We start from the raw sequence: 27,252 nt of genomic DNA, 5'->3' as shown, positions 1-27,252 counted from the left end.
CCTGGGGGTCCTGCTGGGCAGCAGGATGAGCATTGAATCAGCAATGTGCCCTTCTGGCCAAGAAGGCCAATGGCATCCTGGGGTGGATTAGAAGGGCTGTGGGCAGTAGGTCCAGAGAGGTACTCCTCCTCCCGTCTGCTCTGCCCTCGGGAGACCACATCTGGAATATTGTGGCCAGTTCTGGGCCCCTCAGTTCAAGAAGGACAGGGAGCTACTGGAGAGAGTTCAGCACAGGGCCACCAAGATGATGAAGAGAATGGAACATCTCCCTTCTGATGAAAGGCTGAGGGAACTGGGGCTCTTCAGCTTGGAGGAGACTGAGGGGTGACCTCATTCATGTTTACAAATCCATAAAGAGTGGGTGTCAGGAGGATGGAGCCAGGCTGTTCTCAGCGATGGCCAATGATAGGACAAGGGGCAATGGGTACAGGCTGGAACATGAGGTTCCAAAGAAACATAAGGAGAAACTTCTTCCCTGTTCAGGCGAGGGAGCGCTGGCACAGGCTGCCCAGATGGGTTGTGGAGTCTCCTTCTCTGGGGACATTCCAAACCCCACCTGGATGAGTCCCTGTGTGACCTACTGTAGGTGGCCCTGCTCTGGCAGGGGTGTTGGACTGGATGATCTTTCGAGGTCCCTTCCAACCCTTAAGATTCTGTGATTCTGTGATTATAGCATTCCTCTGCCTGCCTGTATATGATGGACTAGTCATGGACACAAGATGACCAAACTAAAGGGACTTTAGATGTGAAAAGGACTTTTTTCTCTATTGGTTGTCATCCTGCCTGATGCCCAGGGCAGCACCCTCTGCTTACAGTACTTTAAAGGGAAGGGACTGGAGAGCAAGAAGCAAAATCCTTTCAAATTAAAGGGACCCTGATCTGCCTCCTGAGGTTTGCACTTCATAGAACAAGTTCTCTGCTCAACCAAGCTTTTATCCCTCTCAAGAAAGAGAGTGTGGCCTACGGGTGGGTTCTCCCACAGTGAATGTGTTTGTGCCTTCCTCACCTCTCCACAGTGGCCCCACTCAGCACGGGACATGCTGTAGACAGGGACAGGCAGACAAATACATCCCCCTCGTGCTGACAAAGACCTGGCTTGTGCAATGGCCACTGCTCAGGCTGGACCTGCCTGCTGCTAGACAAGCCATCTGACTGCAGAGGGGAGCTCCTGAGTTTCGTCTTTTCATTAGGTTTGGCAGAAGCGGCAATGCCAATTAAATTGCTTGTGTGTATGCAACAGAATGAAGGAAAGGGCAAGGGAAAAGAAGCAGACTTCATGTTCTTGTTTGCACACCCTGGAATAATTTGATGTTGAAAAAGAACTTGGGCACGTTGTTGAGGACCTCTCAGAGCCACTAAGAAGGATCTTTATTAGCAATCTCTGCTCTCCCTGATCGACAATGAGGACTTCTGTTTGTATGCTAATGCATTTCCACTGAGGAAGAGCCCTACCCCTCTGGAACAGTTTGTTAAAGGAGAAGAGACCTTTGGGATGGCCTCTTCCTTCCACTAGTTACCATCAAAGCAGCAAATATTCTGACTGAGGGCCCCATGAATCAAAAATAGAATGGTCTTGGCTCGCCGATGTAAGAATTGCTGCAGCTCTGGCCAATCCTGCTCCTTTCTTTTAATATGGCAATAGGAGGTTCAGGGAGCAACCTGCAGCCAGAATACAGTATTATAAGGTGATTACTGCAGGCATTAGGAAGATGCTGGAGGAAGAGAGTACTAAAGCTAGAAAATACTTGTAGATACATGTGTCAAGCCAGTTGGCTTTCTTCCTGCAGGCAGGAATAAGAGCTAACTCTGGTTCAATGAAGGCACATCAGCAAGATATTCTTGTCATCAGGGAGGTGAAACCAGCAGCTCTGAGCTGTGAGACCTGCAGAGCCCCCCGTGCTTACTCTTTTGCTTAAGGCACTGCAAGTCTTGCTGGTCTTTCTGTAATGCCAGCAGACAAACTGGGTTGGGAGAGGCTGCTAGTGCTCAGGTAAGTGACTCACTCCTCAGCAGCGGCTTTTCTGAGAGCTCCCCTGATCTATCACCAGCTTTCTGTTCTGTTTACTGTGCAGCAGAAGCATGAGCAAAGCCTTTCCAGCTCACTCTGGATGCTGCTGGGGTCTTTCCAGCTGCCCACCCCTGGGAAGGTAGTGCTGCTGCCTGATTATCTTCTGTACACCCACACTCCAGCTCTGCAAAGAGCTTTTCTCCTGCTGAAATGCTCAGTGAGAATTCAACATACTGCACCTTCTACCCTTCAGACAGCCTGCACACATTTAAAAGGGTTGGAGATAATGTCTACAAAACAGAAAAGCAGGACTGCTGTTTGGATAGAATAAAGAGAGAGTGAACCAGGAGGGTGGGAGGCAACAAGAGCCAAAATGAGTAACATGAGATCAAAGGGGAAGAAGTCTACAGGGGAAGAGCAAGGGTCGAGATAAAGCCCTTTGATGGACTGCTCACACAGGTGAAGGCCAGCACTTTTGAAATGTAGGATTATCTGCCATAAAGTTGCAGGAGGGAGGGCTTTTGTGCAGAAGAGATGAGGGGCTGGTATCTGCTGGCATGACAACCCTGCGATGTGTTGCTGTTGGAGAACATGGAGTTCTTGTCTTGCAGACGCTGACTCATAGGAAAGACAGAGCAGTCATTTCAGGCTGTTGACAACTTAATACAAGGTTAGACCTTCTATTTCCATGCCAACAGCAATGGTGACAAATACAAACGATTTGTTCCATGTCAGCTGATGAACTTCCCCCATAGTGAAAATTGAGATCTTGTTGAGTCCTCTACTGAGTGTGGAGTTGAATCAAGAGGTGAGCATGTCCTCCAGTTTTATGATCCTGTGCAGAGGGGCTACTGGCATTAGTAGATGCTGGTGGATGTCTGGGTAGAATGCTTGTCTTGGTGTACTATTTTATTTCCTCTTCATTCATTCTTTCTAACCTCCTTGCCAGAGCAGGACTACCTAGAGTAGGTCACACAGGAACTCATCCAGGTGGGTTTGGAATGTCTCCAGAGAAGAAAACTGTTTTGGGAGCTAGGCATGGAGGATTGAGAATATCTTCTTTGTACTGCAGTGATCACATCACCTAATGCAGTTTCCAGGTTTCTCGCACAGTACAAGTGGCCTAGCCAGGAATAATTTTCTTAATATCTCCCATCTAGCCTAGGTATTTTCCAAGGTACCAAAGGCAGCCTCAAGTCTGCATCCAGCTGCAGGCACAATAGGTCCCCAGAGGTTCAGACCATCTCTTCTGAGGAGGGTCACTATGCCACAGGAGTTTGTTTGCTTGAGGCCACCCCAACCCCAACAGGAGGAGCAGCTGCCTCAGAAAAGGTCACCTTTATGGAAGAAGGAACATGTGTTTGTCACTGAAAAGCAATTAGAAGTTGAACGCATAATGGCCAGTTATGGAATCACAGAATCTTAAGGGTTGGAAGGGACCTCGAAAGATCATCCAGTCCAACACCCCTGCCAGAGCAGGGCCACCTACAGTAAGTCACACAGGGACTCATCCAGGTGGGATTTGGAATGTCCCCAGAGAAGGAGACTCCACAACCCATCTGGGCAGCCTGTTCCAGTGCTCCCTCGCCTGAACAGGGAAGAAGTTTTTCCTTATGTTTCTTTGGAACCTCATGTTCCAGCTTGTACCCATTGCCCCTTGTCCTATCATTGGCCACCAGTGAGAACAGCCTGGCTCCATCCTCCTGACACCCACCCTTTATGGATTTGTAAACATGAATGAGGTCACCCCTCAGTCTCCTCCAAGCTGAAGAACCCCAGTTCCCTCAGCCTTTCATCAGAAGGGAGATGTTCCACTCTCTTCATCATCTTTGTAGCCCTGTGCTGAACTCTCTCCAGCAGCTCCCTGTCCTTCTTGAACTGAGGGGTCCAGAACTGGCCACAATATTCCGGATGTGGTCTCCCGAGGGCAGAGCAGACGGGAGGAGGAGTACCTCTCTGGACCTACTGCCCACAGCCCTTCTAATCCACCCCAGGATGCCATTGGCCTTCTTGGTCAGAAGGGCACATTGCTGATTCAATGCTCATCCTGCTGCCCAGCAGGACCCCCAGGTCCCTTTCCCCTACACTGCTCTCTAACAGTTCATTCCCCAACTTGTACTGGTACAACAAGTTATTCTTTCCCAGATGCAAGACTCTACACTTTCAATATGTGTGTGTGTGTGTGTGTGTGTGTGTAGATATAGATATACATATAGATGGGGAAAAAAGGCTCAAAAGCAATGTGAAATGTTTCAAAACTAATTATATAAAATGCTAAAATGAATTTTCATGACTTAAAATTTCTGACAGCACATATTGGTATTCAACATACATTTTGATCCTTCTGCCCTTGGTCAGAAGGAAGTGTCACTTTTCATGCTCAGTCCCTTGACTGTATCTCTGTTTAATCTTTAATGCAGTTTGAAATGTTTTAAATTTATTAAAAGATTTCCTCCTTCTCCTTATCTTCTCCTCCAGAGCTTTTAAAACTTTCCTTCTGAGTTTCTACCTCCAGTAGTATTTTTCACGGGACTTCAGTCAATATATTTTTTGCCATGTAAGCACACGACCTATTGTAAACACTGTGACAACACGTAAAAAAAGGAGAAGATAGAGAAAATTAATTCAATGTGTTTTATAGGAAACATGTCTATCAGAAAGGCAGAAGATCCACAGCCTTACTCTCGTACTTGTTACCAGCTCAGAAGTTTCTTCTAAAAATGGGAACAGAAATCTGAGTAGAAAGCTTAAGGAAGCCAGTAGTTCACTGGTCTGTTTGTGTGCTTCAGGTGAGAGTAAAGAGATTTTTTTGATCAAAATGTGGTGACTGACTTTAGCTCTTTCACCAGATAGGTGCAATTTTTATGTCAGCACATTCAACAGTCCTTTGTTAAGTAGATATAGGAATAGTATGTTAGCATAATAGATTAACTGAGCATATCGCCCTGCCTTATAAACCAAGAATGCTGAACCTTCCTAAAAATAGATTAAAGTTCTGGGTCGGACCAATAACCCAATAAACTGCCTCCACTGGTGACACAGGCAGATGAGAAGAGAGGATTTTGAGAACAAACATCTACCTCTGTAATACTTTCATGATGTTCCCAAATAATGTCCATGATACGTGTATTGGCAAAACATCAGTGATGAATTCAGAAATGTAGCTTCTGCTAGAATTTTCCCTTTGAAACAGTCCCTTGAAAGAAAGCACTCTGATGCTGAGTTCAAAAAAGGAAAACAGAAAAAAATGCAGTTTCACATCTCCAGTGTCAGAAGTAGCAGTATATGGGTATGACAAAGTCCTTCATGCCTCTCTTCAACAGTTTTTAGGGAATCGAGCATTAAAAAAAGAAAGAAAAATAAGCCTATGCAGATAAATGAAAACTTCTACTTGAACAAGACATTTTGTTTTATGAAAGGAGCATATGCTAGTCGTCGTAAGCAGAAGAGGAAGGTAAAACTTGATTTTTCTATAAAATCAAAGCAAGATACCTAAGTGTCTACCAGAAAGAGTTAACTTCACCCAGGGCCATTCTATGTCATTGCCCACAGTGGATCCCATACCTTTAAAACACCTGAAACAAGACTTTCATGACACCCTGCTGGGTTTGCTACTGTCATCTGGGCATGGAGCCAAAGTCAGGAGACAGGAATGTGCTGGGTGTGAGAGTAGGGAGCTGCTGGTGGTGGGGAATGGTGGTTCTTAGAAGGAGAAGGGGCTGAAGCTTGAATCCTTTTTTTTCCCAGTCATGAGTGTTGGGCTCTGTGAGGGTGTGCCCTGGGGAAAACAGACTATCAGAGGTTTGTGGGGATCTCATTTATGGCTGACTGCTATTTAGCTGTCTTACAGCTCTGTCCTATACAAGGACCAGATGGAGAGCAGCTCTGCAAAGAGGGACCTGGGGGTTCTGGTTGATGACAAACTAACCATAAGCCAGCAATGCGTCCTCGTGGCAAAGAAGGCCAATGGCATCCTGGGATGCATTTAAGAGCAGTATGGCCAGCACATCAAGGGAGCTTCACCTTCCCCTCTACTCTGCCCTGGTGAGGCCTCATCTGGAGTCCTGTGTCCAGCTCTGGGATCCCCAGCTCAAGAATGACAGGGAATTGCTGGAGAGAGTCCAGCACAGGGCCACCAAGATGATCAGGGGACTGGAGCATCTTCCTTATGAGGAAAGGCTGCAGGAACTGGGGCTGTTTAGTCTGGAGAAGACTAAGGGGGAACTTCATCAACATTTATAAGTACCTAAAGGGTGGTTGTCAGGAGGACAGGGTGACGCTTTTTTCTGCAGTGTTCAGTGACAGGACAAGGGGTAATGGGATGAAGCTGGAACACAAAAAGTTCCACTTAAACACAAGGGAAATCTTTGCTGCTGAGGTGAGGGAGCCCTGGCACAGGCTCCCTGGAAAGGTGTTGGAGGCTCCTTCTCTGGAGGTTTCCAAACCTGCCTGGACACATTCCTGTGTGACCTGGTCTAGGTGGTCCTGCTTTAGGAGGTAGTTTGGACTAGATAATCTCCGAAGGTCTCTTCCAAGCCCTGCCATTCTGTGATTCTATTCTGTGATTCTACCATACACACTTAACCCATACACTAGAGGAATCTGCACTGTGTGTGTGTGTGTGTGTTAATTTTTTGTGGTCTTTGTAACTACCTGTCTGCATGTCCATCTGTCCATCAGCCCTTGCTGATAACTTTTCAGTCCGTTGACCAGGTTTACTCATCAAGTAAGCAGAGTAGTAGGGCTCCTGTAGATGATGGCATACATTTGTTGTCCACAGGGGAGAAGGCAAGGGATGCTCAGCCCATCCTACTCCTCATGCTGGGCAGCTCTCCCACCATCCAAGCTGCGTGGACACACAAGCTATCTGTCATTTCTGCAAGGTGTGATTGGGGGTGGGAGGGGTTGCTGTCCCTTCAGTGTTTCCAATGCATCCCTCTAACAGCAAACCCCAAATTAATTCTGAGTCAGTGCTCTGGAGGCTCTTAACCATGCCTCTTTTCAAACCCAAAGCCTTTCTGCACAAGGAAGAGTTGCCTCATTCGTACTCTGGAAGTTAACTTACTGCAGAGCTGGCTGATAAAAAATACTCTGGGATTTTAAAATGGTTTGCCTCTTAAAGCGATATAGTTAATCCAGCAAATACTATGTGTAGACACTCTCTGAAGCCTTTGTGATTTAGTTAGATTTCTTTCTGATTGATGTTAAAAGAAGCTTAGTGACATCAGGATACCTTTCAGAAGCCTGAGTTTGCTTCAGCTCTGCCTTTTCTTGCAGGATCATGCCACTTCTTCCTCTTTGTCCCTGTTTCCCTGATTTTACATGAAGGCAGTTTGCCCGATTCAAAGATCTGAATAAAAAATGTGCATTATGGTTTAATAGAAATCAAACCAAGGGACCTGAGTGAAGGATGGAGTGGTTGGAGAGACATTGGTTAATGCCAGTCCTCTGTGCAACAGAATGCTCTGTCTCTGCTCATCAGCAGCACTCCTCAGCACAAGCAAAGCTAGACTTCTAAGTCTCCTCAATATCAAAGCCTTACAGTCTGCCTATTCAGATATAAGTCCTCAGCCAACACAGGTCACAGCAGCCCTACTGAGCTGACCTGGGCTGGCATTTGGTCCTAGGGATAAAAAAACATTTTCCAATGAGAAATATGTAAGAGACACAGATACTCCTTCCAGAGCAGTATTTCTTGCAAGCTCAGAAATACATTAATTTGAGTCGTGCTCTTTAGCCCCATTGGATCAATATGTTTTCCAATGTCTCCAAAGGTCTGAGAACCTGGTCAACTGGCACTGGCAGGAAAGTTTCTTTCAGTTTGGCCTCATTTCTGACCACACAGAAATTAAAAGCAACCCCGTGATGTTTTCTTTAGACTGAACTCTAAGCAAGGTATATCTCCACTGAAGTTATTCTTGCAACAGTGGTGCAGGATCATCAAGCTCTTAACACTTGCTGTTGTCTCCAGTTGCAAAACAAATCCACTAAACTTTCTGTCATGCTGAGAGATGATGTGTTAAAACATGCACAACCTGTGACTCTTGTTTGCCCCCAGGACTTTTTCTGTTGGATTAAATTTGCTGGGAACCCAAGAAAAAATTTCTCCCAGCATGTGCTTGTCAGGCATTTTCCTCCTGTCTCACTCAACAAAATGCATCCAGTGCCTCAGACGAGCAGGGTTCTTGTTCCATGTGAATCACCCCTCTGCTCATGAGGTCCCATGTGTCTGTTGGCTAAAGCCAGTTGCATCACTTGTGTTGCCTCTCCAAGAGACGGGGAGAAAAGAGCATTAAGATTTAAAGAGGAACAGAAGAAATGCAAGAGAAAAAAAAAACAATTTTGGGGTTTTGTTCCTGGTTCTGTTGGGTTTGTGGACTTTGAGAATGTAGAAGGAATAGAAAGGAGAGAAAGGGTCTCGTGAAGGAGACAACTGTTGTTGGTGACTCTATGGACTTTGTGGAGGTACCCTATCAAAAAGCTGAGTTAATTCAAGGTAAACATATTCCTTGAAGGAAGAAGATTAAGTTACTCCACGTTCACTGTCAGATACTGCAGAGTCTCCAGTGCCTGATAACTTCTTACTGTTCTAGTTAACATATCAAATGACAGACTTTCTCAGAAACAGCATGGCTTGAGTCTCCTGATTAGAAAGAGGCCACCACAGCATTGGTGGGGATCAGAGGAATTGCAGTTTGCAGACTGGCCTGGCAGATCGTATCCCAAGGAACAATCCTCTAAAGATACTTCCTTTTAACTGATGTAGTGCTCACCCCACATGCCAGGCATAAAAAAACTGTCCTGAGGAAACCAAGGTCTGCCAACAACAGATCAAAAAGAGCTACTCTGAATGTCCTCAACATATGGAATTGGGAGTAGATAAAGAACAGTGTAACACAGGTTACATCTAGGGAAGTTGTGGGTGATTGTAATACGAAGCTGCGAAAGCTACTGATAAGCTAATGATACCAACCAACAGGAGTGAATCTCACCTCAAGAGTTAATCTTATCTCAAAAATCATTAAAGGCCTACTAGATAGGATATTGTATAGTTCACTTAAACCCCTGAGATTTAGTTTCAGCTCAAAGAGGAGCACATGCAGGTGAGAAAATTGAAAGTTCAGAACTGGAGAACCTCATTCTCTGATCAAATCTGCTGCTGTCAGCAGGAGAAACCACCCCAGAGACACTTTCAAACCTGCCCTGTCTGTCTGTAACTCTTCTTCCCTGTTCTTGTCCTCGCCCAAATGTGGCTCAGGGTGCTCAAAGCAAAAACCCCCACCACCTTCCTTTCCCAGGACCCCTTTCTTGTCTGTTCCCAGAGTGGGAGGTGGGTGTCAAGGCCTGAGATCCTCTCTGGCAGCACTGGGCAGCATCTTCTACCCTTTCCTCTGCTGTGTGATTAAGGTTGGAGGGAAGAGAGACCAGGGCCACTGCAGGGAATATAAATACCCACTGATATGGTCTTTCTCCTATGACAAATGAGGAAGAAGACCAGAGGCAGACAGAAGGAACCAGAGCAACAGAAAGAGAGGCCACAGCAAACAGCACAGTGCTGGTGCCTCGCCATGTTCCTCTTGCTTGGTACTGTGGACATTTAGAGTTGCAATAATACTGCACAATGACCTGTTCAGCTACCCTGAACGACAACAGATTGGGACAAATGATGAGCCCCCAACTTGGAGCTGGGGATTAATGTTGTGCTCCATATGAGGCATGTACCCACATATCTTGGTGTGGTAGTCATGTGGCTGTCCTCAGGGACAGAAAAGTTCCCAACAGTGAGATCTGAGATCCACAGCTGTCAGGCAGGGACCACACACTGCATCAAGCTACAAATGGAGTTGGAGTGTCACAGAGCAGTAGGATTGGATGTGGACAGTGATAATCCACTCTCTACACCTTACATAACAACATAGTGTGAGGAGGATACAAATGCAGCTTTTTCCAAAACCTGTTTGCAGCAGGTCCTCAACAAAGCTGTCACAGGGCTTTAAAAGCCTTGTTTTTGCCTGTGAAACAGAGATGGGGATTTCTCTAGGCATATTTGAGTATAAACAAATTAACAGTTGAGTAACACTTTGTGCAGCTTGGTACAACTGTCAGATCTTTACAAAATCACAGAATGGCCAAGATTGGAGGTAACCTGTGGAGGTCATCTTAGACTACCCGGACTGCTCAAGCAGGTTGCTCAGGACCATGTCCAGTGGAGTTTTGAATATCTCCCAAAAGTGAAAACTCCACAGCCTCCTAGTGACTTCTGTTGCTGACTGTACACCAGATGCAATATCAAGAGACCCTTAACATTTCTGAAATGCAGACTCCTCTGTGGCACTGTCCAATCAGTCCCAATACAGATCCTGCAGCAGGGTGAGGGCATCATGGGCAAAAAATACTTTGTAATGTCCCGCAAGCTGATGGCAACTTCTTGCCACTTACAAAAATGGAACCTAAAAGATAGGAATCACTTCCAGATTCCCCTTCATGAGTAATGCTCACATAGTAAACTCAATGTCTTCACACAAAGAAGAAACAAACAACCATCTAAACAGGAAAAATAAAGGAGCCCCTTGGGACTGAATCAGTCACTAATAATTGGTTGATTAACCGAAGTGGTATGTGAGTGGCTGCATCCAGGCAGATCGTGTGTACATCCATGTGTGTGGACACAAAGCACTGTCAGCTGTGTGTTAAGTCTGCACAGGCACATGTCTGTGTAAGTGCAAACTAAGCTTCACCACATATCACCTCTCCCAAATTTTCTTCTCTTTCATCACAGAATGGCAACATCTGCTTAAAGGGCTGGAACCAAAATGGAGAGGGGAAAGAGCATCCTCTTTACCATAAACATCCTAATTCCTGTATATGCCAGGAAAACAGAATTGCCCTCGTGTTACAGGCTGAGGTCTCATTCTCTCAAGTGCAATCAAACGAACTGCTGTTGCTGCAGAGATTGTCTAAAAACATCTCTCTGCATTCTGCTCATTCAGGCCTTTTGCGCCTGCTGTTCTCATTATTATGCTCTTGTTTTTCCAAGTGTCAAAATCTCGCTCGGACATTTATAGTTTTATCTGCACTTGAATACACAATCAAACGCTCCAGGCAGTGCCAGCCAGGGGCTGAATCACGTCCTGGCCTACGTCATAATCTCAAATTCCATCAGAAAACATTGATGCTGAAGTGATCCGACTGCTGAAACCCAGATGTTATGAAAGCCGATGATGCAGAAGAGGCAGACTCGTGCTGATCTCCATTACACTCTCTTCTTCCCCATTCACAATCACTTCTACTGAGCTTTCCGTGGGTTTTCAGGAATAAATGTTCTTCCCAGTACCTCCCCTTCCACTAGCAAAGCATCATTTTATTTGGTGGCAGTAGATATCCCGTTACTTTGGCCACTTGTTTTCACTTGCCACATCGTAATTCAGGAGCTTGGTAGGATTTTGGGAAGGGTGGAAGTTCGTATGCTGTCGCAGGGCAAAGAAGGTGATGCTCACTAAGAAGGAAATGCCACTTGGAGGGCTGGATGAAGAAAGGTTAGGTTAAACTACACAAGGACTTGAAGTGCAATATGAGAAACTACTGCAGGATGGTCACCAGCCTGTCCTTTCTCACTGCCTTCACTCAGGTGGTTGTTCCCACTTCCACCATGATGAGCCTGTGGTTTGTTTTACTGTTTTGCTGAGCTGTCATGGTAAGGAAGGGGATGAGGCAAGTCAGAGGGGCTGCTGATGGGAAGCAACAGGTGTCTGCTGCGATGCAGTCACATTGCATAGTGCCATGCTCTGGCCACTGAAGGCACAAGCCTGTTTACTAGAACGAGGATTTGTTGTTCAAAGAAATCATTCGGGGGGAAGTTTTCAGACTGGCTTTTGTTTTGTCACTCTGAGGTGCAGCAGAGCACTTAGGACATCTGGCCAGAGCCTCCAGCCAAGGAGAAGCAGCAACTGCATATGGCAGTCTATCCCCTTTCCATGTGTTAATGAAACTCCGGTGACATCTTTGTATTGTTCTTTTGTCACACCTACCCAACTACTCATAGTATCTCAGCATTGCCCCAGAGTACGTTCCTTATCAGCCATCCCAACTGGATCTCAGTGCTGCCAGATAGTGAGAGAGTAGGGTATGGTCAAGATCTCATACTTTTTTTCCTCTAAATGCTCAGGTTGATACCTCACAGAAAGAAAGGCATCAATCCCAAGCAAGTTATCTAATCTCTACCTATCGATGCTGAAACATGGATGGGAATTTCCTGAAGATAATCCAGCAATTGATTTAGAACACTGCAGTCTGAAGGCTAGATTAGACTAGGTTGGAATATCTTCCCCTGAGAGGGAAGCATCAGTAAAGATTAAGTCCAGCATTCGGTCTAGAAGGTTTGTGTATCTGTTTAGAAGTGTTGTTTCAGGAGATACCTGCTCCTCGCTGTTTCCACAGTAAGCTCCAGACAGGGAGTGTCTCCTGGAGACTCACGACCATTTCCCGGCCCAGCTTCCCAGCAGAAAGGATAGAAAACCTCCAGAAGAGCTCTTTGGTACTTGAAAGGCAAGTTGCCACAGGCTGAAGTTTCTATTATACTATGAGCATTATGGAATTTGCAAAAGCCTGACAGAGCAAAGAACCATTTGCCATTTATTCAGTTCACCATTTCTGCCTGTGGAGCTGTTTGATGGGACTCCCCGATCCCTTTGATGCTCTCCTCAGGACTGAAAACTCTTCTGCCACATGCCAGTCCCTACACTGGCTGTCTGCCAGCTCCATGCTTTCCCCCTTGACTGGCACCTCCCTGCTGTCATTCAAGGTCCAGAGGCAAATCCTTTGCCCGTCTATATCTTTAGCAAAGATTCTGGAGTCTTTTTTCCACCATCAGGGAAAATAAGTGGTGGAGGCCTGAAGGTGGAAGAAACGGCCCAGAAATTTGAGATCAGCAGAAGTGGAAGTTGTTCAAGTTAAAAGAAGTAGCTAGAGCTCTTGCCTAGAGAAAGATGGAAGATGCAGATGCAGAAGCATTTTCTGTGTGACTCCTTCTTCTGTGGCTTTTTTTTTTACATGCACTTGGAGAAGTAAGACTTGAAGTTAGGCCAGTGGCTACATGGAGGTTGTGCATCCCTGCTTCCTGCTGACCTTTTCTTCCCACGAAATGAAAATAAATCCTCCCATCACCTGACTGAAGTGGTTGGGATACCCTCTTCTCCTCCTGCATGGAGCCATTCTTGCTCCAGCCTCAGGGAGATGTGACAGGATTAATAATTGTGATCAATGTGTTTCTTGTTTCCAGACATAGCGTACCAGGAGGTAATTTGTGAGTATGATATATGAATGACTGTGGGATGCAGCAGAAGTTTTTGGTCTTGCAGCTGTGGAGGTACAGCATTCCTCTCCTCTCAGTCTATAAAACATGCAGCCCAGACACATGATGAATATGTTTTGCAGAAGCTCAAGTGGAAACTCCAGGGAAGTTCCTTGAAAGTGTTTCTAAGCAAAGAGATGTTCGGTTTGTTAGTTAAATTAAAATATACCTTCCAGATCTCCTAACCCCTTCTTCCCCTGCTACTCCTCACTTTCGTAGCATAACTTCCAAACCTTCTAAAGAGCAAATTGATTGGGTGGAGGAGGGGGGGCGTGGTATTTGCTCAAGCTTCTGTTTTCAGCTTTGGAGTACCCAGCCTTCATCACAAGCTGTGCCAGTAGCTGACAAGCTGGTAGACATATCTGAGAATGCAGAGGACACAGACCAAGGGAAAAGCAAGAGGCAGGGGTAGTCCAGGGACACAAACCCTTTGCAAGAGAAGTATCTCATCTTCTGGCTGTACACTTGCCTGGTGCTGTGCGATGAATTATCCCCGACTCATAATTCATCCCATGTTTTGCACTTGTCCCCTGCTCTGTTTATCAAACCTGTTGGTCCTGTTGCTGCCCAACGACTGTATTAAATTGGTTCATCAATCATCTGGCTGCCAGCCACAGTCTTGCCAGGGAAGGGAAGAAGTGAATGAATAAAAGTACCGTAAAACTCCACAGATAATACAGTTTTGATTGGGAAAAGTGCTTACTTCTGCAGCCACTTTTAAGCCCATTGGAATTAGTTGTTTGTATTCCATACTACCTAAATTAAGGCACTTAGCTTGAAGAGGCTATGGTAAATCAAACCCTTTGTAAGTAGGACACTTGGATCTTCATTCTTGCACCAGTCCTGCCTGCATTACCCTCCAGAGCCAAGCATGATAGGCTGGCTGACACCTGCTGAGTATTTAGCCCAGTAATGTTCACAGCTGATGCTTTACTTTTCAGGGCAAAGAAATGGCAAAGAACTAGCACAAGCTAGTTCAACTAGCACTGCCTTAGAATTATAGAATCACAGAGTGGTAGGGGTTGGAAGGGACCTTTAGAGATCATCTAGTCCAATCCCCCTGCAGAAGCAGGGTCACCTAGATCGGGTCGCATAGGAACATGTCCAGGCGGGTCTTGAAGACCTCCAAGGAAGGAGACTCCACAACCCCTCTGGGCAGCCTGTGCCAGGGCTCCCTCACTTTCACGGCGAAGTAGTTCTTTCTTATGTTTAAGTGGAACCTTCTGTGTTCCAGCTTCATCCCATTACCCCTTGTCCTGTTGCTAGCTACTATAGAAAAAAGGGATGTCCCAACCTCCTGACACCCACCCTTTAGATATTTATAAATGTTAATAAGATCACCCCTCAATCTCCTCTTCTCCAGACTAAACAGCCCCAGTTCCCGCAGCCTTTCCTCATATGAAAGATGCTCCAGTCCCCTGATCATCTTGGTGGCCCTGTGCTGGGCTCTTTCCAGAAGTTCTCTGTCCCTCTTGAGCTGAGAAGCCCAGAACTGGACACAGGACTCCAGATGAGGCCTCACCAGGGCAGAGTAGAGGGGGAGCAGAACCTCCCTTGACCTGCTGGCCACACTCTTCTTGATGCATCCCAGGATGTCATTGGCCTTCTTGGCCACGAGGGCACATTGCTGGCTCATGGTTAGTTTATTATCAATCAGGACTCCCAGGTCTCTCTCTGCAGAGCTGCTCTCCAGCAGTTATGCTCTTCAGTCTTGGTGAGTCCTGAGCTGAGTCTGCAAAGAGGAACTTAACAGAAATCCATCCAGGGTGGATATGAATGGCTGGGCAAACAGTGCCTTGGGACCCTTTGGCACATCAGCCCCAGGGGCTTGGCAAGGGCACTGGTGGTACCCCTTACCCTGTTCCCACCTCTAATAGAGGAGAGACAGCGGGATGGATACAGGGATTTGTCATCTCAGGAAAAGATTCTGCATAGACTGGGGAGCCTGTGGCAGCCAGATCCACACAGAGCATGTGCATCACAGACACTGTGGGCATCTGGGATGGGGCTGTTGAGTGAAAGTGGAGACAGCACCGGCCTAACACATCCTGCTTAGCACTAGTTTGCAGACTAGCACACCATAAATGTGACCTCATTTTGAATCAAAATTGGATGGAGTATTTTCCTTACTCAATATTTTTATCTGAAACAATTTCCTTTCCTTAAGTATCTAAAATGGATGGGGGTTTTTTATTTTTCCAAGGAATTTTAACCACAGTGGCATTGTGAAAACATTGATCACTTGACCCAAAAACATGTGTAGATCGAAGACTTTCTTTTCATGCCTGAGGTGCAGTGCTGTGTTTGGAAGCTGTTACCGAGAAGGTTCCACAACATACGCTGTTCTCTGTACTTGCACTTCTTTTGGCTCTGGAAACTTGAATTGCAGCATCTGTTTGTCTGTCTGTGGTGGTTGATTGTGACCAGTCCTTCTAAGTAGATCAGTTTTATCTTTCAGATAACAGTAGCCTTGGTACAGACAGTTGGTACAGCCTGACTGCCATCTGCATTTACATGTCTTGGTTTCTTTTGGAGGTATGATGGTCATTGGTTTCACCTTTTTTGCCGAATCAAGGAAAAAGCTGGTGAGACTGGATCTCGCTGGGCTCTCTGATCTACACAAGGTGTTTCTTGTCCTCATTTCCCACATGGAGTTTGCCAGAGCATAGGCAACCCTGGTGTGGAAGCACCCAAAGGAAGTGTCACTTCTCTGTGTCAGAGCATCAAATGGACTGGATCAGAAGCTGTTGATGGGTACTACAACAAAAGGACATCCTCAAAGTGCAGAGGGATATCAAAGATTTGATCCCTGTTTAACAAAAATAAACTTCTTATTAGTTGCCAGATGCTATTAAAATTGTTTTTAATGGATTTTGTGTCATAACTATTTTCCAGATCTGTTTAGCTTAAACCTGCTGGAATTTGCATATAGTGACATGGAATGGCGTAATGGAATAGTTCTGCTAATTACCCAAATAGGAACAAAGACTTTTCTTAGTGATAAGCAAATGCTTTCAGAATAGTCTTATGCTGGTGGAGAATGGTTTATGTGTTGATCAGGGGCCTGGAGCACCTTCCTTATGAGGAAAGGCTGTGGGATCTGGGGCTGTTTAGTCTGGAGAAGAGGAGACGGAGGGGGGATCTCATTAATATTTACAAATACCTAAATGGTGGATGTCAGGAGGTTAGAGCATCCCTTTTTTTATCTAGCAATAGGACAAGGGGTAATGGAAAGAGGCAGGAACAAAGAAAGTTCCAATTAAACACAAGGAGAAACACCTTTGGTGTTGAGGTGAGGGAGCCCTGGCACAGGCTGCCCAGGGAGGGTGTAGAGTCTCCTTCTCTGGAGGTTTCCAAACTCACCTGGACACATTCCTGTGTGACCTAATCTAGGTGGACCTGCTTTAGCAGGGAGTTTGGACTGGATGATCTCTAAAGGTCCTTTCCAACCTCTACCATTCTGTGATTCTGTGACAATTTCTCTGTCTCAACTTTTCTGAATGGAAATGCTGGAGAGAGTTCAGCACAGGGCCACAAAGATGATGAAGGGAGTGGAGCATCTCCCTTCTGATAAAAGACTGAGGGAGCTGGGGCTCTTCAGCTTGGAGGAGACTGAGGGAGTGACCTCATTCATGTTTACAAATACATAAAGGATGGGCGTCAGGAGGATGGAGCCAGGCTGTTCTCAGTGATGTCCAATGATAGGACGAGGGGCAATGGGTACAAGCTGGAACATAAGAGGTTCCAAAGAAATACAAGGAAGAATTTCTTCCCAGTTCAGGTGAGGGAGCACTGGAACAGGCTGCCCAGATGAGCTGTAGAGTCTCCTTCTCTGGGGACATTCCAAATCCCACCTGGATGAGTCCCTGTGTGACCTACTGTAGGTGGCCCTGCTCTGGCAGATGGGTTGGACCAGATTATCTTTCGAGGTCCCTTCCAACCCTTAAGATTCTGTGACTCTGTGAATAGAAGAGGAATACAGAATTGTCCTTCCCACGTGCCGATACTGATGAACTCTCTATTCACAATTTCACATGGGAGGATTTTGCCAAGTCACAAAATATGCATTAGGTTAAAATAAAAAATAAAACAAACTCCAAACCCACACTGGATTAGGTAATTTGTTGGAAACTAAAACTTTTGTGAAAGTTCAGGCCTGTTCCCTGAGCAAAATCAAGCTATATTGTAATGACAGGAGCTGCAAAATTCAGCAGCCTTATAGCAGCATGGGACTATAGCAGCATCTGGTTTTGGCTGGGCTGAACATTTTAATGAGGAGCTGGATTTTCACCATAGGTCATCAAGAAAAAAAAAGCCATTCTCTGTGAGCAGGTTTGTCGCTTGGTTGGAGATCCTATCAGAAGAGAAAAGGCTATTAGTACTTGACAAATCAGCCTTCTGAGTTCCTTTGGGTCGCTCAACACGTCATTTTGGGTAGATCCGACCTCTTTTATTGAATCCAATCAAGACATACTGTCAGGTTTTCAGATTATTTGACATTTTGGTTAATGGTTTCTTTTTCCCTTTGAGTTTCCATCTATTTTTAAGTGAAAATATACTGGTTTTCAACTGTGTGAAGTTTCATTTAAAAGAGGTCAACCCAAAAGACTGCAGAATTTTCCACAGCACAACATTTCAGAAATGTCAGATGGAAATGTTCCAGCACTTTCAAACTTTCTCTCCATTTTGGGTGTTGAAACTGTTTACCTGAGTTTGGCTAAAAGCTCATAGAGCTTCACTGCTGTGCATTTACCTTCGCCTGACCAATTTGACCTAACTTCAGTGAATAGGAGCCTCTCTATTCAAGCCTTTGATTGATGCTGTGGTGGATAGGAGGTGCTTGAAGAAAATCTTTGAGGGGAGCAGAGCAACTGGCTCTTAAGACTTTCTCTGTTTTCCTGGCCAGGACTCTAAAATGACCCTAACAAATTGTTCCCAAAACCCCTGGCATCTTTCCAGACAGGGCTCTTCTTTTGAATGTTTGAATGTCCCAGACAAGAAGATAATGAAATTCCTGGTCACCCTGATGAGAGGCCTGGCCAGACATCTTTTGCAAAACAAATAGGTTGCCTTCCCCATCTATGCTGATGGATGTGATACATGGTGTAAACCTGGAGGTTGTTTATATGTTGTTGGTTTGAAATTATGCCCATAGCCTAGTCTCTTTCTGTCTTTTAATAGGTATTGTTTGACATTGTTTCTGCCTGAAACATTTATAAGGCATTATGCTTAAAAAATTAGGTTGATGAATGAGAAAAGATGGTTCTCTTGATAAAGTCATTGACAGAAAGGCCAGAAGCAGGGTTTTTTAGCATAGAAGCTTGTCATTTGGCTGCTGTAAATTGCTCTGAGTAGCAAGATAGTAAAATAAAAAAGACAAAAATAGAGCAGTAGATGACACTGAAGCAGAAAATGTCCCAGCAAAATCAAGCATTTGAGGAGAAATGCAATTAAGGCCTTACAAATTCCTCACTCCTTGTAAGGAGGGAACAAAGACTGTCAGAGAACTTATGGAGCTCATATGCTTCTGCAAGATTTTTCATGTAGGTGACAAATCTGTTCGTGCTTTCTGGGTGACCCTGCTGATATCGCACCATGTTCTATAAAAACAGCATCCTCTGTTCATCACACTGCGAGACTGAGACCCACTTGAAACAGCATCAAATAGTCTTCTCAACGGGTAGATCAGTCCTTTGCCTGTCCTGAGCAGGGATTTTGCTTTTGTCTTGGGTCCTGGGCTCGAAGGTACCTGGAAGGGTGTGTTAGTACATGATACTTGAATGCTACTCAAACTCCACGTGGAGCTTTCTGCAGTGGCTCTGCCATTGATGTCAGTGCACCTGTGGGATCATCACAGGACACAATCCTCAGCCAGCTGCCATTCTGCTTTCTATGCTCATTGTTGACATCTGTACTAAGAACCTATAACTTTGCGAGGTTTATTTTGCTCCAGCCAAAATGCCTGACAAAGGGATTTGGGAACTCCAGCCCAAAGGAATTGAAGACACCTGCTTGGGTGCTCACAGCTACATAGAAGATGCAATACAATTACCAGAGGTTTGGATTAGTCTTCTGAGCTACTGGGAACCATTAGCAAGAGATAAAAAAGACACTTTAACACCATCAAAAACAGAAACTCCTCTTCCAGCTGACACATCCAGCTGAATGCACCACCCCCAAGAGAAAAGAACGTGGATCCAACACCAATGGCCCTACATCAGATTAGGATTTAAACATGTGTGTCATCCCTCTGATAATCAAGCAAACTTCCCTGCTCGTATGTGCAAGTATTCAACTGAATCAAAGCTAAAAGAGTGTCTGCTAGCTCTGGTTTCCTGGGTGTTTGTCCTGCTCTAAAGCTCAGGCCTCAGGTGGATGCAAAGTGGTGTTATCACAGATGGAGTGACATACTTCACTCATAAGAGAGGAGTAACTATATGTTTATTTATTTATTTAACAGAGTTGATAGTAAATGTGACAGTGATTTACAAGATGTGATGGCATGTTTCACACAGTATTTACTACATAGAGGAGAGGATCAGACAAATCCTTGGGGTCTAAAAGTGCATCTGGATCAGTGGTTTACACCTAATGGATTATATGTGCACATTCCATCTTTTCTGTCACTTAGCTAAGACTTCAAAGTTTCAGCATGCTTGTTCCCCATTCACTTACCCAGTAGCTGATGCAATAAGGATTCTCTCAAGCTCAAGGAGTAACCTTGAGAAGTGTCCCTGCTCAAGGAGAAAGCCCAACACGCAGCCCAGGGCTGTATGGGAGAGCTCGATGGACAGCCTTGAGCTGCCCACTATTTATGAAGTGACAGAATTGACTCGTCTTTGCATGCTAGCCATATTTTGGACAGTGCATGCTCAACTCAGCCCTTAACTGCTGAGCAAGATTTATAGTCATTATAGCTTGTGTTATCTGTCCATCCAACTTAAACCAGATGCAGCCATCACAGCCACCACTGTTGGCTTTTGCCTGAAGCTGAGAAGGGGGGGCTGAGAGGAGCACACCCCCAGAGGTGTCTGGCCTCTGCAAGGTGGTGAATCTGGGCCAGTTGTTCTACCTAGTCATGAAATCATGGAGTCATTTTGATTGGAAAAGGCCTTTAAGATCATAAAGTCCAACTCCTCTCCTCATACTGCCAAGCCCACCACTAACCCATGTCCCTCAGCACCTCAGCTACACAGCTTTTCAGTATCTCCAGGGATGGGGACTTCATCACCGCCCTGGGCAGCCTGGCACAGTGTCTGACAGCCCTCACGGAAAAAGTTCTTCCTCATCTCCAATCTAAACCTCCCTTGGTGCAACTTGAGGCCGTGTATGAGCAGACTAACATGAGGTCAGTATGCTCAAAAGCACTGCACTTGAAACAGAAATTCATCCCTACTTGTCCTTGTCCACTTAAGAAGAGAGGAACCATTTCATCTGACTTAGAAGCATGTTTTTGTGCAAGTGGCACTTTTTAGAGGGCTTTTCACTTTGTTACCGCAACCAGCCAGGCTGGAATCCAGGCACCTCACAGAAGCAGGGTTGTTGCTCTGTCTGAAGGAAACATAGTCAACCTTGGCTCATAGCCCAACTGTCCACATTCTCAGGGAAGGCTGAGCCATGTCAGGAGTCATTGTGATGTTTAGTATTAAATATTAGGATACGGTTAAGCTTAAAGACACTTAAAAGTACTACTTGAGATGCCATTGGTTCCATCATCATCCTAATTGTGCAAATGACCTCATTCAACTAAAAAAATATCTGATTTCCAAAGTTTACTGTCATATCCCAAGATCACATTTCAGCCAAGATGTGAACATCACATCTTCATTTCCAGGTGAAACAAATAAACACATTGCATTGTTGTTGTTGTTGTATATCTTGCAGACAAACAAAGCAGTAGCCAAGGGAGACTTCCACCACGCAAGCTCCAGCTCCCGGCGAGCCCTCTTCTTGGCTGTCCTGTCCATCACAATCGGAACTGGCATCTACGTTGGGGTGGCTGTGGCTCTTATTGCCTATCTGTCCAAAAACAATCATTTATGAGCCTCAAGAAAGGGGGAGAACCAGCCACCCAGTGCCTGTGCTGCAGAACTCCCCAGTAGATCAGACTGCATGGGTTTTTTCCAAAAAAAAAAAAGATCAAGAGAGAAACATCTTCTAGGGGCAGGTACAGGATAAGGTGGGCTTGTGCATTGTTGTAGGGTGGGAAGCTGGCTGGGCTGGGAGTAGTTCCACCATTTGTGATGCACAAGTCTTGCTTCTCTTCACAAACCACTGTTCAAGAAAGAAGGAAAGAAAAGAGAGAGAAAAAGGAAAGAAAAAGAAAGAAAGAAAAGAAAAAGAAAGGAATGAAGGAAACCTAAAAAAAGAAGTAAGTTGGGGGAGATGTGGAGAGGAGTATGTTGCCTTTACCTGGCTTGCAATCTGGTGTTTACAGGCATCTGGCAAACTGAGGTATTCTCTCAAAACTTTCTCAGTGACCTGGACTTTGCGGCCAGCATGAGCTTGTGCTTAGTTTGCTTGTTAAGCACGGCACTGAGATGTGGGAAAGCATGGACAGTGGCTGGTTCTCTGGGAGAGCAGTAGAGCAACAGGAGGAAGAATATGTTTTCTTCTTTTTTGAACGCAGGACTCTTTTAACTAAGGGTGAAGCAGAGACCTCAGCGTGGAATGGCGTTGCCTGCTCTTCTTCTTTGGGTAGCTTTCCATGGAAGGAGAAAAGGAAATAAAGAATATTTTTCCTTTCCTTTCCTTGTTTTTTTGGATTAAGATGTGACCCATAGGCTCATCCAATGCAGACCAGCTGAGGCTGCTGCATGACTTGGCTCCACAGACTGAGTGTGAGGTGGGAGCAGCACAGGATCCGTGTCAAAATGAATTCCTCCATCCGGCCCCGTGGTGATAGCGGCACTTCGCTCGTCTGGGTCGCTCTGCCCCACCGTGGAGACCTCCGTAGCAGTCAGTGCAAGAAACCCTGGGGAGGAGGGGGAAACAAATGCAAACTGAAACATTAATCCATTTTAAATTAAGAAACCAAAATCATGGGAAAGCATGGGAATTAACCAGGGGAAGGAATGCTTCATACATTTCTGGGGTCCTGTGAAGAAGACCTCTCAGATGACAAGCTCACAGCTCATCCGTGGACCAGGGACACAGCATAGCCGTGGAGAGACAAGCGTGTCCCTGGGTAAGATGCACAGTGGTACGTCCTGAGGGAACTGAGTGTTGTCCTGACTTCACTGACTGAAACAATACATTTCTTTTCTTCTTTACTCCTCCCTTAGTCGACCTTTCTGAGTTTTGTGTCTTACAGATGTACTGTTTCATCCCACCAAGGGTGTATTTGCATAGATATATATGTATCTACATATATATGTACATACAGAGAGAGAGAAAACCTGATGAAAACAATAAGCATTTTATTACTCACTGCCTTGTGTTTTACAAACTTGATTTATTTGCCCAAGAATGTCATCAAAGATCTTTTTTTTTCCCAACTCTGTGTGGTGTGTCGGCTTTGCTCTGGGACAGGTTTGGGTTTTTTTTTCTTCTGTTGACATTAATTTGCTTTTCGTTTGACTCTTTTTTTTATTGTAGAGGGGAGGAGGACAAACACATCCAAAACTATTTTTCTGCTAGTTACACAGTTTATTAAAGCACATGGTATACAGCTGCTGGTGCTCTGTGTGTGACACTTTCTTTGGCAGGATGTGAATTGTTAAGACTGAGTGAAACCTGACTCAGTTATCCCGAGTTCACCCACCTGGAGAAGGACCTGTATGGATCATCCCACATTGTACCCAAAAGCTTATTGCACCCACTGGCAGTTCTTCTTCTGCATTAATTTGTTGGACTTCAGACTAAGCCTGGAGACTAGCAATGTACTCCTGGTTGTTCTCATCCATTCTCAGCCACTGCTAAAGTTGAAGGCCCAGCAAATGTGGTTTTTTGGCCAAGTTGCCTTATTAAGGTAAAGTCAATTTTGTGATTCTTCCCCTTCAACCTTCATTTTTTTCCAGCAACTGCCACAGAAGCCCCTTCCCTTGGAGCAAGGCAGTAGTGAGTAGGCAATTAGAGTCCCCACTCTGTATTTGCCCCAGTGGGCAGTGTCTCTTTTTGGGTAGGTGAGAGACAAGGGCACAATCTGCTGCTTCCTTATTCTTCCAAGAGAATGTACAGGGTTTCCAGCTGCAGTGCTTACAGCAGGGCTCTTCAAAGCAGTGTGTCGTACCTTTAAAAACCAACCTGGGATGTGTGTCGCAGTCCTTGCCTCACTCTCCCCTGGATATCAGGTAGCTGTGGCTGATTTGGTTCACATTTTCCTGGTTTCAAACTGTTCTTCCCATTTAGGAAAAAATAGGAAGTGGATTGCCATGTATAATGTGCTCTTCCCTTACATCAGCATGGTTAGTGGGGAGTTAGCTCTTTGTCTCAAAGCCTGCACTTTGGATGACATGGTGTTGAAGAAGAAACATTTTTTCTAAATAGAGAAGAATTAATATTTCCTAGCCCTATTATAAGTTTAACTTGGCATTCAAAAAGTTAGAAAGCAAATAGAGAGGCTCTAAGGTCATTACATGTGCCCCAAAACAATAAAAGAATAATAGTAATGATAATAATGCCATTTTTAAACCATTCTTGTGGTTGAGGGGGTCTGCCTTATGATTTTTGATGACAGTTTTGCAGCTGAATATCTATCTGAGTGGCAAAAGCTGGCTCTGGAGACAGGAGAAACTTTTTCAGGTGGGCAGCCTTGAAAGGCCATAGAGGCCCTTGCACATAGCCTCAAAAACTAGCATCCCAAACTGGGGAGCACAGGGTTGGGTGTCTGCAGGAAACCCCAAGGGACAGTAAACAGGAGCAGCACTGTGGGAGAGACATCCCTAACAAGAGCATCAGCTGGCTGAAAGTGGAGGATGTTCAAACCCCACCTGCATGAGTTCCTGTGTGACCGACCCTAGGTGGCCCTGCTGTGGCAGGGGGGTTGGACTGGATGATCTTTCGAGGTCCCTTCCAGCCCTTGAGATGCTTTGAATCTGTGATGTGCCTCTGTGCTACATGTGCTGGAGCAGCCCACCATGCAAAATGGGGCTGGGACTTGGCCTGGCAGTCCGGGAAGGCTAAGCAGGGAACACAAAGGGGGCTCATGTACTAGGGAGGAAGACCTGGGCCACACTGCCATCCAAACTGGGGATAAAGCACCCATTGATAGCTGTCATGCTTTAGTATGGGTCTCGTTTCCTTTATGTCTGCAGCGTGGGCATTTACCCAGAGCTGTGGGTCAGCCAGGAGCTAAACGAGGACCTGTCTCATCCTAAGGTGGCCTGCTGCAGCTTCCCTGGCTGGCAGAACAGATACAATCCCTTAAAAAAAAAATCTATGGCATGTAGACTAGAAAGTGCCACTGACACAAGTGCTACAGTCAGCTTCTGCTGAGCAAGGACCTCTGAAGCTCTGTGGGACAGGTTTGCTTCTCACTGTCAAGAAGATTCTGACGAAGGAAGAAGTTTGAAGGATGTGCTGCAGAGGTAGCATGTGACTTGGGGTTTCCTCAGCTCTGGCTTTGGGGTTGCTACATGCTGTGATGTGGCTGAAGTAGAAGAACTGCCTTTGGGCAGGGACAGCTGGTAGAAGAGCAAGAAGGATCACATGGGGTGCACTGGTGCTGTCTCACAGCTTACAGGAGGATGCATTTGCCTCAGAGGGTTCTTTTCCTGCAAGAGTATCTGCTGCTCAGTCTGCAGACTCCTGTGAGGAGCTGAGACAGCATTTCAGCTGCTCCTTTTCTAAGTATTAGCTCTCAAAATGCTGTCAGCATCACCGGGCAGGAGGAGAGACGAGGATCCTACAGCTGCTGTGAATGATGAAGTAAAAGAAGTCAGTAATCTACAGAAAGACTCCAAGAAAATGACTTTGCCTTCCTTTTTTAAAACAGCAGCTTTTTTGAAAATGAATTAACATCCTCGTCCTTCAGTTCAGCTTGAAAGTGCCCCTTAAACTCACCTGTTATTCAGCAGTCATTGTTTCTTTAATGCTCTCTCCAGGCTTAAAGGAAACTTTGGATTGAATAAACATCATTTTTTGGGTAGCAGAGTGCTCTGTCCTCCTGTGTTTGGGCACAGGGAGATCCTGTTTAGACTACAAAAGAGCTCTGCCATCCCAAATAGAGATGAGGGAAGTGTCTCCCAAAGATTAGCTGCCTCATTCCTTCCCTCCTTTTCTGAAGTGAGACCTTCATCCCATATCGGCTCAATCAGGAGGTGTCAAAGAAGTGGCACTGAGATCTTTACCAGATGACAAGCTGTGGTAGCAGCTAAGATTTACTACAAGGAATAATATCAAGCTGTAAAGCCCAGGGTCAGTAGGCTCCAGCTTAATGTTATAACGTAGGATCTCATTGTGGATTAACCTCAAAGGATGCATGGGGAGTGCTGGAGCCTCACTGAAAAGGAAGAAAGAAACCTTCTTTGTGAAATTCTCAGAGCTCAAGGGAACAGAAAGACTCAGCAAATAACATGCTGGGTCAGAGACTAATTACACATTACATCTGCCATCTGACGGGATTTCATCACCCCCTGATACCTCCATTGATTCTCGGATTCCTTTAGGAATCTTCCTAGCTCTGAGCACTTTTTATTGCTCTGTCAGTCTGAAATGAGTTTTTCCCATCTTCCACATGACACACATCAGCTCCCTGCTGAGGCAAGAGGAGAGCAATAGTGAGGCTGCTTGGGAGCATCCCTGTAGGGCTGAAATAGCTCTGGAGCAGACACCAACCAGCCTGCCAGCCCCTGGCAGTGGCAATGACAACCACCTTCTCTGGGCTGGCTGCCAGGCACCTTTCACAGCTCAGGAAATGTGACCTGGTGAGCTGCAAAGGGAATTCACAGGCACCCAACAACCAGCAGCTCCTCTGCAATCTCCCTTTAATTTCTTCCTACGTCTGTGCATACAGTGACAGTCATCTGGAGGGTGTTTCTAACCTGAGGGTCTTTTTAATTGAGTAACCATTTTCAACAGAACTTGGCAGAGGATGTGGACATCTTTAATACACTTAAGTGCCTATAACCTTCACAGTGAGGAGCAGTGCAACAGAAGAGATGTACCCAACCACTGCCCCCAGAGAAAGAAAACAAAGACAGGGCACACTATGTATTAGACATCAGGGAACACATACTTGGGCTGCTAAAAGCCTCAGCCAATTGTGGAGCTTCTGCCAGAGTGCACAACAGGGTGTGATCCACACAGGCTGCAGGAGAACAGGTCTCAGGAGTCTCAGAGTTGGTGCTACCTGCCTGCTAGCAACACAAGGCCACGGGGCGAGCATTTGCTCACTCCAGAAGAGCTATGTCTAAGAGACTTTCTTACATGCCTGGTTTCTTCAGGGCAAGATGTGGTCCAAATAGTTAGTCCTGGGCTCAGACAAATTCAAATCGGAGGCAAGAGGCACAGATGAAGGTGGACAGTAAGTGTCAGCATTCTCAACCAATCCATCCCTTTTCAGCATCCTGCACCAACTCTGCTCTCTGTATCAGCCCAGCATAGAGCTCTCTGCTGGCTGCATGGCTTTGCTCACAGCTGCTGTGTGGTTCCTCAAGACAGTCTGGTCACCACAGCCCACGCTCCCACTTCTATTTTGAAACTGGGTCTTGCTTCGGACATGATGGTGCAGCCGCCGAGGTCACAACTGTGCTGAGGGAATGAAAGCAGAAGCTGCTGACACTTGCAATTTATGGTGATCTGGTGAGGACATGTATTTATTGATCAAGAGGCAGCTCTGGTGACCTTGCTGCATGCATTGGCCAGAAGCTAGAGGCTACTGCGTGCCATCACATTTCCTTCTTTGGACAAGTCCCAGTGTACTTAGGACAAGCTGCTCTCGCCACTTCAGGGA

At 45.7% G+C, this 27,252-nt stretch overlaps 1 protein-coding gene across 1 annotated transcript in view; it reads left to right on the top strand.

The window, feature by feature from the left end:
* Positions 1 to 21,436, top strand: part of SYNDIG1 (synapse differentiation inducing 1) — a 62,894-nt gene extending 41,458 nt beyond the window's left edge. Inside the window, exon 3 of the mRNA XM_061990825.1 lies at positions 21,243 to 21,436. Within this exon, the coding sequence (XP_061846809.1) occupies positions 21,243 to 21,401 (159 nt within the window). The 3' untranslated portion in view covers positions 21,402 to 21,436. The remainder of the gene's footprint in view (positions 1 to 21,242) is intronic.
* The last annotated feature ends 5,816 nt before the right edge of the window (positions 21,437 to 27,252 follow it).

Source organism: Colius striatus, chromosome 2 (genome assembly GCF_028858725.1).
Source record: "Colius striatus isolate bColStr4 chromosome 2, bColStr4.1.hap1, whole genome shotgun sequence".
Classification (NCBI taxonomy): domain Eukaryota; kingdom Metazoa; phylum Chordata; class Aves; order Coliiformes; family Coliidae; genus Colius; species Colius striatus.
Note: the sequence above shows the minus strand (reverse complement) of the source record. Positions and strands in the feature narration are given on the sequence as shown.